The 12,074-nt window shown below is 44.3% G+C and overlaps 1 protein-coding gene across 32 annotated transcripts in view; it reads right to left on the bottom strand.

Annotated features, from left to right (window-relative positions):
* Positions 1–582: 582 nt before the first annotated feature.
* MSI2 (musashi RNA binding protein 2) overlaps positions 583–12,074 on the bottom strand; it is a 259,898-nt gene continuing 248,406 nt past the window's right edge. For 14 of the 32 annotated variants that reach the window (XM_069790893.1, XM_069790878.1, XM_069790880.1 and 11 more), the window contains 3 exons: positions 9,631–9,839; positions 7,738–7,815; positions 583–5,369 (listed from right to left, as the gene is read on the bottom strand). In XM_069790893.1, the coding sequence (XP_069646994.1) occupies positions 7,774–7,815; positions 9,631–9,839 (251 nt within the window). In that variant the 3' untranslated portion in view covers positions 583–5,369; positions 7,738–7,773. Of the gene's footprint in view, positions 5,370–7,737; positions 7,816–9,630; positions 9,840–12,074 lie in introns of those variants that run through there. The other 18 variants (XR_011326024.1, XR_011326025.1, XR_011326026.1 and 15 more) reach the window with 7 other exon arrangements.

The following is a 12,074-nucleotide window of genomic DNA, read 5'->3' as shown; positions in this document are numbered from 1 at the left end:
AGGTATGATTTTTTTTTTTTTTCCACCCCAAGTATCTCTGTAAGACACACCGAGATTGATAAACAGATACACTGATAGGTACCTAGACAGAAATATCTCCAAGCCGCAGAGGAAAGCTCTTCGCCTCTGGGAAGGCTTGCAGAGCACCCCTCGGACACGGGTTAGGAACACGGGGTTGAATGAAAGCCATTAAAAATGGTGACACTTGTGACCGATGTCCTTTACCTCATGTTTCCTGTGCCGGGTTATTTTTACGACAATTTGACGTGTCTGCGGGGGGGTCGGCAGCAGCCGTAGAGCAATCCTGCTCTGTCCCCCTTATTGACGCTTTCTCCAGCGAAGGACACGGTCCCCGGGCAGGGATGCGATGCCAAAAAGGTGCCCGGCAGCGCACGGCACGACGGACCGGACTGGGAGCCCTGCGCAGGGGGACGGGGACAGGGACGAGGTCAGGGATGCGCCGGTCCAGCCGCGCCACCCGGGAGCAGGAGGGGCGAGGGGCGATGGGGCTGCACGCTCCCCCCGCCCCAGGAATAAACGTTTCACCCCCCCCCCCCCCCGCAATGAAAGGGACTCCACGGATCTGTTCAAAACAGTTTATTGTATTTTTTCGTCAGACAAACACATTGATTTCTGGACCACAGTAGAGGATGGAAACCTTTCACAAACTTATTTATTTGAAAATACAAATATAAAATTATACTTTCCACATCTGTGATGTGAGAGACCCCCATCCACATAGTATTTTACAACAGGGCTTTAGAAAGCCATACACAGAGACCTGAAAGATGCTTGATATATATAGATACATATATATATGTATATATATAAAAAAAAAGTCACTACCAAAGTTCTCATCAGTTCATACTAAAGTATAAAAGGAAGGGCTAGGCCTGCCACTGTGCCATAGTTTATTTAGGTACATTTATGACCACCTGAAATGCTTAGACTTGCATCCTAGTACTGATGGAGTTCAGACCTCGTACAACAGAGAATGACGGGGATTTGCTACCTACGACGGTCGACGCGACACACGAGCCCACGCGTGGTGTTACGAGTATGTACAGAACAGAGAGCCGGGCGCACGGGCGAGTCCTGCTTCCCCCCAGGCTGCCGGGGCTTCACCCTGCTCGGACACGGAGCTCTCTCGAGACAACACAGTCGGACTGTTTGGGAACCGAGAACCGATCACGAGGATTTACTTTCTCAAACTACTTTTTTTTTTTTTTTTTGGTAATTTTTATTACAGTATTAAAGTATTGCTTAGCTTACAGAATCTCCTCACGTAGTGTTCGCACACGGCAATGGGTTTGACTTGGATTCTGTACGTATGAAACTCTACAGTGTCTGTGCGCAGACCGGGATCTGCCGGTGTGTCTTCGATGCATCCTGTCTCTTCACCTTACACTAACTTCAGTTTTGTGTTTGAACTATTTTGCTTAAAAAAACAAACCAAACCACTAAAAAAAATAATTCAGAAAATTCCACCCAAGAGACATTTCCATAGCATAAAAGACAGCTATGAGTTAGTGTTGGTTTTTTTTTTTTTGTAAACAGTTTCATATGCAATATCATACATAACCATGGCTGGCCTTCAGTAAAAATGTAGTAAACTATATTGCTTTATTATCAATTATGTTGCATTGAGTGAATGGCAGAAACGAAACAAGAAGGTAACTGTGGCTGGAGTCGCTAGCCCTCATTCGCACTACAGATGAAAACAGCATCCTAGGCTTCAGAGCAGGGAAGAAAAGAAATCCGAACACCTTTCAGGTCGTTATTACCAACAATTACCCAATGGTTTAACTAGCCTAGCAAGATGTGTAACATTCACCAGCGGTACGCTGCTGTACAATGGAAAAAAAATAAACTTACAGCAAAGAGAGCCATGCTACCTTAAAGTCCAAGCTACAAATTCAACTTAAAATGAACATTCATGAAGTAGAAGAAAAAAAAAATAAAAAGGACAGATCAGGCTTCGTTTTAATCAAGCCAATCACAGAGGACTTTATGATTTTGAAGGGGGGGAGGGTACCCGAGCTTTTGTGGCTTCCTACAGCTCCTCTCAAAATGTCCCTCGGGTGCGGGGTACACCCGTCCCACGGCACGGTCGGCGCGGTGCCCGGCGCTCTGGGCAGGGGACGAACCTGCCCGCGGCGCTGCCCGCGCCGGGGAGGTGCTTTGGGCGCCCATTTCACACAACTAGATGGAAATCTCTCTCTTTTTGGTCACTCCGGGGGTAGCGGGTCCGTCTGAGATATTTGGAAAGAAAAGGGCGATACCCCTCGTAAGGATCCTTCGCTCGCTGTGCTTGACTAAAACAAAGGTGGAGCTGCACCTTTGTGCTGAAAAATTTACAAAAAACCCCCAAACGAACGAACAAAGGAAAGAAAAAACCCCTTCGAAATGGATTTCTAGATGAGTGGGGGACTAACGTGAACCTTAGTCTAGGTAGCCACATCAAAACATATCGGATTCCACGACATTTGTGCTATGGGCCACTGGGACTTCTCAAAAGGTATATAAACATCTAAAACATATTCACACAGATTAGCAATTTCTTCTGAGCATTCTTAAAAAAATATTTTTTTTTTCTCTTAGTAAAATCGTTTTAATATACCGTGCCTCCCTCTTTTAAAAAATAAATTAAAAAAATCCAGTTTTGCATATCTAGCATTAGCATTTAAGGTAGTATGGCACATCCCCTTTTCAAAGTCAAGGGTGGGGATCTACAAATGCCTTAGGAGTTTGCCAGCATTTTTAACATTGTGAGACCTTTGGTTAGTTGAAACCGCATCAGATCAGCAAAAGAAAAAAAAAAAAACCAAGAGAAAAAAAACAAAGAAAAGAGGAAAGAAAAAAAAAAAGGAAAACCTTCCCAAAATTATTAGCATTTTTTTCTTAAATAAGAGAAAGTTCTATCCTTACTGGTCCTAAATCTGAATAACTACATCTAAATTTTTAACCTTAATTACGATACACCTACCAATATGTACTAGAAGAGGAAGAGAGAAAGAGGGGGGGAAAAATTCACTACACTAGCATCAGGACAGCACTCTTACAAGATAGCCATTTTATACACTATTAACATACAACAATGATCAACAAAGAATATTCTATGAGGTGACAGGGAATGGAGAGGAAAACCAACTGGTAGTACAGTACATCATCAACATTGACAAAATATCAATAAAAAATTCCCTGATGGTACATTGAATTTCAGGGAATTTGGTTTGTTGTTTTTTTTCGTTTTTATTTTTTAAAGAATTGTTTTATTTATTTTATTACTTGATCAAGTCTCAATATTTAAAAAGCGTCCAGCATTTTGCTTAAACCTGGTTGTTCTGAAATAAGAAAAAAACCTAAAATATTACATAAAAAGCATGATTCTTTTTTAAAAACAAGAAAAACAAGGTTTTCTCCTTTCGGTTAGCAGTATGGTGCCTTGTTTTTGTTAAAGATGCCTTGCTCTACCTTGTCTATTGAATGTCTACATTAGTCTACTTGTTAGTAAAATTTACAAAAATAGGAGTGCAGCAGCTCTTTTTAACAAATGTCGCATTCAGTGTCTTATACTGGCTGTACCTAAAGTACCAAATTTATAAACGTAACAATTTAAAAAAATATTAATAAAACTTGTCAATATTACGTTAAAAAAAGAAGAAATATATCCACACTACAGTATGTTCTTAATGCCACCTACCATGTTGTACTTCTAGTTTGCTGTTGCAGGCCTATTTACCAATATTAAAAAAATTAAATTAAAAAATATCCTTCATAAGTTTCCTCCCCCAACAGAGGACCATATATATAACAGCCAAATATTAAACATGTGCAAATAGGAAACTGTCAGTTTTTCCCCTACCAGTCACAGTGCAATGATGTTTTATACTTTATTTTTTTTTAAAATTCTGTTTACAACTACAATAAATTAAAATCTTCCGTTGCTTCTAGGGTGAAACTTGTAGCACTGAGGTATTCCCAAAAAAAAAAAACAAAACAAAACCAAAAACAAACTGAAGTTGCTTTCCTAATTTGTTAATACAGAAAGTAATGGATAAAAAAGGTAACCATGCAAGCTTTAAAGCCGCTCTGCCCGCAGCAGGCGAGCGCGGAGGAGGGACCTCGCCTCCGCCCGGGCTGTGCAGGGTGCCCAGAGCAGCTGAAATGACTGGACAGCAAGTTGATCTAGTTTAAAACAACAACTAAAAAAAAAAAAATAAAGGTGTGCTTTGAACCATAAATGCGTTAAATAGGAAAAAATCGTAGCTTCTTTTTCAGTCTTGGGAAAAGCAGGTTTTAAATTAAAAAAATACCACTAGACTGTTCCTTTGTAAGCTGTGCACGTCTGATAGCGAAGATGCTGGTATGACGCTAGGAGAGCTGGAAGGTCTACCACGCCTACGGAGCAAGCTGAACAGTGTGTGCATCTCCTAACTCCCGCGGGCCAGCTCCGGCAGTTGGTCAAAAAGTCTACAACTTTCTTTTTTTTTTCTTCCATTTTCATAGAGAAACTGCCTTAGGCTGACTCCATCACAAAAATAGGTTTGTATTTCTCTTTCTTAATAGTTTATATGTAGTTAATGGAATTGTATTTACAGTTCTTTTTTTTTTTCAGAATTCACAATTTCAAAAAACCTTATATCACCTCTTTCAACAAAAAAAAGCACTTATAGAAAAAGGACGCACAAAAAGTTTGTAGTCCTTGCCTTATTGCCGAAAATAGATAGAATCAGGTTAACGAAGACTCCACGAACGAAAAGAAGGGCTAGAGAACCTGCTGCTCACCCGCGCCCCCCGTGCCCTGCAAGGCCACCCCGAAACCGTGCCCGCCGCCAGCTCTGCTCCCCCCGCCACCCTCGGCGGCCGCAGAGCCGGCACCAGCGGCTGAGACTCCTGTCACCATCTCAGCATCCTTTAAGCAACAACGACTACGTAAAACAGAAGGGAGAAGGAGGGGAGGTGGGAAAGAAAAAACGAAAGAAACCCCTTAATATAAACAGTTACACTATGGTTAGGCTCTTGCTAGATACACAAAGAATTAGAACTACGTGGCTACGAGACTATGTCAAAATGCTACGAAAAAATGTGGTTTGGAGAGGTTTAAAAAGAGGGGGGGGAACCCATCGAGAAAATAAAACGAACAAGAAATGGGTTTTATATACATACTTTTAAAAGCTGTTGTTTTTATAGTACAGCAGATTCATGAGATGATGAGAGAGATTTTAAACAACCTAAGTCCGTCGAGTGCCACCTCCAGTTTGTTTGCGTTATCGGTGATGATGTAGTGCTCAAAGTCTGATGAGATCACCCAAACGTGGGCCCGTTCAGAAACTTCGCCCCGTCTTGCCTGGACATCCAGAGAGACTCTGCGGGGAGGAGAAGGCAGACACAGGACACGGAGGAGAGCGAGAGTTAATGCGGGGCGAGTGGGATTTTTTTTAACACCCCCCCCCCCCGAGTGTTTGCAAACGCTTTGCGAAGCCGCGGCGCGCTCAGATCCACACCGAGGGGGAATCCGGAGCGAAACGGCTGAAATGCGGAGGCGTTCCTGGGACTGCCGCCGTGGGAGAGTGTATTTAACGTATTTACTGCTCCGACTTTCCGGCTCCATCCCCGTGGAGTCCAGCTAAGCCCGGACTTCAGGCCGGCAGTGCCTTCCCAGGCAGGCTGGGGTTAGCTGTGTGCTACTCTGGTTTAGGAACAATAAAATGTGACTTGATGTATCGGAAGGACAAAAACCGTTCCTCGGGCATCTGTTACGCCAGGAATTTACACGGTGTCGGTAAAATGATTTTTTTCTAAAGGCACAGCTGAAGTACTTGAAAGGTAACAACTTCTACACAGGCACACTGCAGCGGCGATGATTTATTTTATAACAGAGGCTTCAGCTTCTAATGCTCTGTTCCTGCCGGTGCTTAATGTTGAGAAGGAAATAAATATTAGGGGACTAGCTCTGCAGGCGGCCGTTTGCAGGGCTGGCTGCGGCGGGGAACACACCCTGGTCGCACGTTTTTGGGGGTGACCTCCAAAACCCATCCCCAAACGGCCGTGCCCAGGGTGAGGTCCTGCCAGCACCCCACAGGTCTGCGGGAATGGCCGGTCCCTGCCCCGGGGACCCGCGGCTCGGCCAAATTCATCCTCATCCTCATCCTCATCTCCTGCCCCGGGGACCTGCAGCTCGGCCAAATTCATCCTCATCCTCATCTCCTGCCCCGAGGAGCGGGGGCAGCCGGGGTGGGCGAGGGACCAGATGCCTCGGGATGCACCGCCGCAATAAAAATTTCAAACTCGGTGGTCCTTGAGGAATTAATAATAAGGCTCATTTCCTCCTCTCAAAATCTATTTTAATTAGTAATGAGCAACATTAAAAGCACTTTCTGTTTTTAAGTCATTAATGGTTTGAGTCTTAATACTGGCCAGTAAATGATGGTTACAGTTTGATGTGTTGTGGTAACTGTAAAATGATTACAATACATTAATCTGATGAACGCTGTCTTCATTGCAGCGTTATTAGCGTGAATTATGATGTTCTGCCTAGGTCTCCAGCCAGCTTTGTGTACCACCTCGTTATTACAAAGGCTGACGGCCCAGAAAACATGAAGGATTCTGACAAATTGATCCGTGAACATACACTGATACGTGCAAATAATAACTGGGATTAAAGCAAGAGTGCTTATGCCACTTCTTTCTTTCCCATAAAAAATACTACTTGGTGGAGCAAATTAATTGACAGAACGATTTCAGGTAATCTTGTGTGGATGTGGGTAGATGAAGAGTAAATAGAAAACCCCTTTATCCACTACTATTTAGGTGTAAATCTATTTTTATATAATTTAAAGCCTCCAAACGTTTTCCACAGTTCCCAGCCCCTTGACTAACTGCAATTCTAATTTCATACACTGATTTTGAATGTAAAACATGTGACATTGATCAGGTAGTGCTGGGCAAAAGGCAGAGAAATAAAATCTGTCACATCCATTACATTTGTCTGCGTGGACTAAGAGCTCTAGAGGTAAACCTGTGCCATTTAATGCGCTAAGTTCTGTTTTTCATTGACTGACTTTTCTAATCTACTCTATTCTTGGTGTAAGAATATTTGTTTGCAAAGATGAATAAGCCAAAGGCCAAAAAAATTTAAAACAAAAATTAAACATTTAATTAACTTGAGCTTAGTTCAAAGGGTAGGAAACTGGCAGTGATCCAAGGATGCATTACTCAGGTAATGTCTTTAATTTAATTTGCTTAGGTTTAATTTTTTTTTAATCTTGATAATTGCTCTATGGTTACTAGTTACAATGTTATCTTTTAGCTGTAATATTTGGTACAGCACTTAATTAAGAATGATGGTTTCTCTGTAATAAAGCGGTGGGGCTCGCCTATTTTTAGACCAGTGCATTGGTAGCAGATCTATAATCCCCATCGGGATGCTGTCGGCTGGCCCTCGGTTGCTTCCCCACAGGTTTCTGGGATTGCTGGTTTTTCTGCGGGGCTTTTGCCTCTCCAAACTATTGCACTAAGTGTCCTGAGTACGAAAACGTGACTTTTGGGGGGTTTAGCTCCCGATCCGTCTTCCAGTTTCCAACCCGTGAGATTGATTTGAATAACATAAATCACAGAAAGGAATGATTAAAGGCCAAGGAAAGACGAAATGAAGATAAAAAAATTGTTCACTTAAAGTAAATATAGGGGAGATGGTAGTTTAGCACAAAGTACAAATGGTATATACTGTAATACCTCCAAGTGAGATGGCAACCAACCATGTGTAACGTTTCAATGGTATCCATTTGTAAAAGCCGTTGCAATCAAAGGTCCCTAAAATTGTACAATTGTTAAGTTCATCAGTGCTCTATACATGGGAACAGATGATTATTAATTTTGGCAAGAAATTATCAAAGGACTTGAAAGACTGTGTTGCCAGCATGAATAGGTATTTCCGAGAGCTGTTCTGGTCACCAGGGAGTCGGTGTGCTGAACCCTACGGTACCTTTCCAAGACCATAATCTTCTCATTCCCCCAGTTGCAAGAATAAGCTTTGGGTTTTCCCTTCTTTATTTTTAAACCAGGGTTAGTAAATGGAGAGTGTTAAATAAATATATATGTAAAAAAAGCTACGGGATTCTTTGCAGTTATTGGGGGAAATTAAGAGGCTGCCAATCTGCAAGTCAGATACAAAATCGTTCTTTGGAGAAGTGGTAGTGCAGACAAATCCGGATACCCAGCCTTGTACCTCGTATCCTATTACTTGAAAAATCGGGATGCTGCTGAGGCCAAAGTGCCCAAGTTTTCAAGAACAAACAGGTCTTCTTCTTTAGGTGAAAAATGGAAATAAGAGGTGTTGTAAGTGGTGAGAGATGGCAGTTTAAATTGATGTAGCTCTTAGCAGAGCAATAATATTCTGCGTTTAGTACTAGAATTGATCCGAAGGGATTGTCAAGTCCCTGGCGTGACCACGGGAGGGGCAGGACCGGGACAGGAATTGAGCACAAGGGCACAAACGGAGGCAGCAGGGGTTTTTTTGTCTTTTTGGGTACTGGTTGCTTACGCAATAAAAATAACACAATTTCAGGAACTTTGTCTGCACTACGCTCCTGCTCCCCTCACTCATCCAATTCGGTCAGAGAGTGAAATTCTCCGCTCAGTTTGAGGGATCTGGGGGAGCCCTCTGTACTTTGCCACGTTTGTTGTACAAGAGGAAAAAAATCTCATCGTTTTACTACAAAAAGGGAAACAACTTCAGTTGCAGTTTTTCTGTTCGGGAGACTGACAGCCAACAAAGAGGTCCAACCGCATTCATGCTAACACACACAGGTAAAAACAGCGCGATCTGAAAAACAGCATGCAGCTTTGTTAAGCAAATCTCCATCGCCCGTCATTAGTGAGATTGCAGACCCACGCGGCATTAAAGAGGCACTTTTCCAACGACTTGACAACAAAACGGTAGCGACTTACTCGTAACCTGCAGATTTTAAGGACGGTCGGCAATGCCGTAACCGGCTGGGAGCGACCCAGGAGGTCAGCACACGCCAGATCCACGGGGACGCTGCCGCCGTGGGGACGGGCGAAGGGCAGCAGGACGGACGGACGGCCCCTCGCCGGGGTGGCTGTGGGCAACCCCGGGGTCCTGCCGGCCAAATTAATGAGCCGCTTTTTGCTCGTTTAGGAGCTGGGACAGGTGCGTTGTTTGCAAACGGGCGCATCAGCCGGGACGGGTGGTTGGGCTGATATAAAGCCCGTACGGATAATATGCAGGAACTTTAAAGCCCCTCATTATTGAGTTTTATGTTATTATATAAAATAATAATGTGAATTATTATTATAAATTATTATTAATATTATTTCTTTACTATTGTTTCCTTTTGAGATGCGTCACGTCTGGGCCGCGGAAGGCGCCAGACAAGCCTTTCCAGCCGAGTTGGTAACCGGAGCGGCTCGGGCACAGCTCTATCAGGCTACGGCAGCAAGGCGCTACGCTCGCCGTCAGGTCATCGTTAACAAAAAAAAACCCCCAAAACCCCAACGTAACCCCTCCACCACCACCGCTCGGATGTCATTAACCAACGAAAGACCAACCAACCCCACCCTGGACCCAGAAGCGGGGGCGGCGGCTCTGGCGCCGGCGGTACTTACGGCGATCCCGTGGCCGAAGCCGGAGCCCGGCTGCGGGCTGGCGGCGCTTATGTAGTTACCCACGCCGGAGTCCTGGCTGGCTGTGCCGTAGAGATCCGCGACGGGCCCTGGGCTGTTGGCCCCGGGGAAGCCTCCGGGTCGGGCTGGGTTGGAGCCTGCCGGGGAAGCGGGTGCGCCAAAATTCGGTTGAGCACTGTAGCTATTCAAGACTGGTGTGCAGAGAATAAAGCTGGGTATGAGGCCAGACGCCGGGCATGCACCGTTATTACAAAGCCAAACACCAGAATAAACAGCCTAGGCCCAACTTCTAACACTTAACCAAGGCCATGCGATAGGAGAGCAAGTACTGGATAAGAGTCAGCCCGTACTACTACGAAGCTTAGAGCTCCAAAAATATATATATGGATATATATAAAAAAAAAAGAACAATCATTCAACACACTACTGCAACCAGAGACTGGAGGTGCTCATTTTCACCAAATTATCACAAAATATAATAGGTATTTTTCAACATCTGACTTGATGCTCATGCAGTAGTAACAAGTTCTCTAGGTCTGGGCACGCCGAGACAGCATTCACATCCCATGCAAACTACAAAGGAACTAGTTTGAGACTACACATTGTGGTAATATTGATATTAAAATGTTGACAGCAAATAACTTCAATCGCGTCTAGGAAAATCGTTTTTGGATCCATTCGATACTTTTGAAAAAAACCCGCCCTTTTAAATCAGTAAGCTGTAGAAATAGTTCAATAGGTGATTTTTTTTTTTTTTCTTTAAATGGTATGGAATGGAACAGTTTGGAATTTTTTTTTTTTTATGACCAAGGAGAGTGTTGTTTTATTGAATCTTTTTCCTTTTAATTTGGAGAGCGAAGACTTACCTTCGTCTCCAAAACCATGCTTGGGACATCAACCAAAATTAAACAAATAAATAAAGATCAAAAGCAAAAAAGAATTCCAGAGGGTGTATGACAACTCACCTCCTAATGTGGAAGTAAAAGAAAATTTTTATTTTTTTCCTCCCTTTTTTTTTTTTTTGAGACAGAAAAACAATGTAAATAAGAATGATACTAAAGAATAAATTTAGATATTAAAGCATGTTAGATGATCAGGCTTCTGGCATTTCTCACAGTTGCTCTCGGATGTAAAATTTATGAGTAATAAGTTTCAATGCGAAAGAAAAGTTAGCGGACTAGGAGGAGCTGGATGGAAATGGCTTGCGGGAAGCTGGAGCTACACCTGAGTGGCACTTGCAAGGTCCTTCGGGAGCACACGGAGACTTGCCGCTGGCCCGCAGGTCAGAGCTGCGCTGACCGACTGCGGGGTTTTACCGGGGATGGAAACCAGCCCGGGAGAACGCCCGGCTCCCTCGACAAGGGCAGCCCGAGGGAAGGCTTTGCCAGCACCTTAGGTGGGCTGCGGTGGGCACAGCCTGGATTTGGTGCTGGGCCGCCGTCTCTCCCACCCTGGCCCCTTCCCCCTGCACCACTATCCCGAGAGGTCCCCGTTTTTCAAAGGAATGAATTAGCCGGTCAAAAAAGGTCAACCCAGCAGCTGTCGGCTCTGCGATGACAGGGAAGTGAATTTTACAAAATAAATGGTTTAATGCAGCTCTGAACTGGTAGCAGGGGAAAGTAAGTAGGACATCTCAGCTAGCAAGTTAAAAGAAATAAGGCATGAGAGAGTAAACAGATTTTGGAATTCACTGGCAAACGAAGCGCCTTTTTATATTATTAAAGATTAAATGTCAAGATAACATTTGGCCTTCTCACTCATGAAGAAAAATATCCAGCTGAGATGTTCAAAAGCCTTTTATTACTTTAAGCTAGCACTTTTTTTTCCCTTTTCTTCCTTCTGGTTCAATAAAATGGATGCGAGTTTTACTGCCAAGTCACACACAAAACCCAGTTGGCCGGCCTGAGCAAAGGCAGGAGCACGGCAGAAGGATGCGGCAAGGCGAGGGGGGTGTGTGTGGGGGGATTCTGTTAGTAAAATATTCCCGCAAAGCCCTGCGGCAGCGCTGGGAGAGCCCGTTGCACCGCCACCGCCTCGGCCCCAAGCCACTGCCCGCGCGATGCCCAAAGCCACCGGCCGCCGGGTCCACCGCGGGGAGGAGCAGAACGCGGCACGTGCCGACCAGCTGTGGCGATGCCGCGGCTAACGGGACAGACAGACGTACGCTGCGGGACCCGCTTTGCCATGTCCTGAAACCTTGCAAGGAGAACAGCAAACGGAGACTGAGGAGCCAGAGAGACGCTCTGTCCCCCCAAACATCCCACCCCAACCGTTTACATCTCTAAGAAGACTGGAAATACCGGCTTTCATACATGCCAAAAGCGCTGGCAACTGGTTATTCAAAAGCCCTTCTGACTGCGGGTACGTAATGTAAGAAAAAGGTGATTTTCTATCTACTGAACATCAGTTGAATACTCCACACGGCT

Source organism: Haliaeetus albicilla, chromosome 9, assembly GCF_947461875.1.
Source record: "Haliaeetus albicilla chromosome 9, bHalAlb1.1, whole genome shotgun sequence".
NCBI classification, from domain to species: Eukaryota; Metazoa; Chordata; class Aves; order Accipitriformes; family Accipitridae; genus Haliaeetus; species Haliaeetus albicilla.
This window is presented reverse-complemented; position numbering and strand designations above follow the sequence as displayed.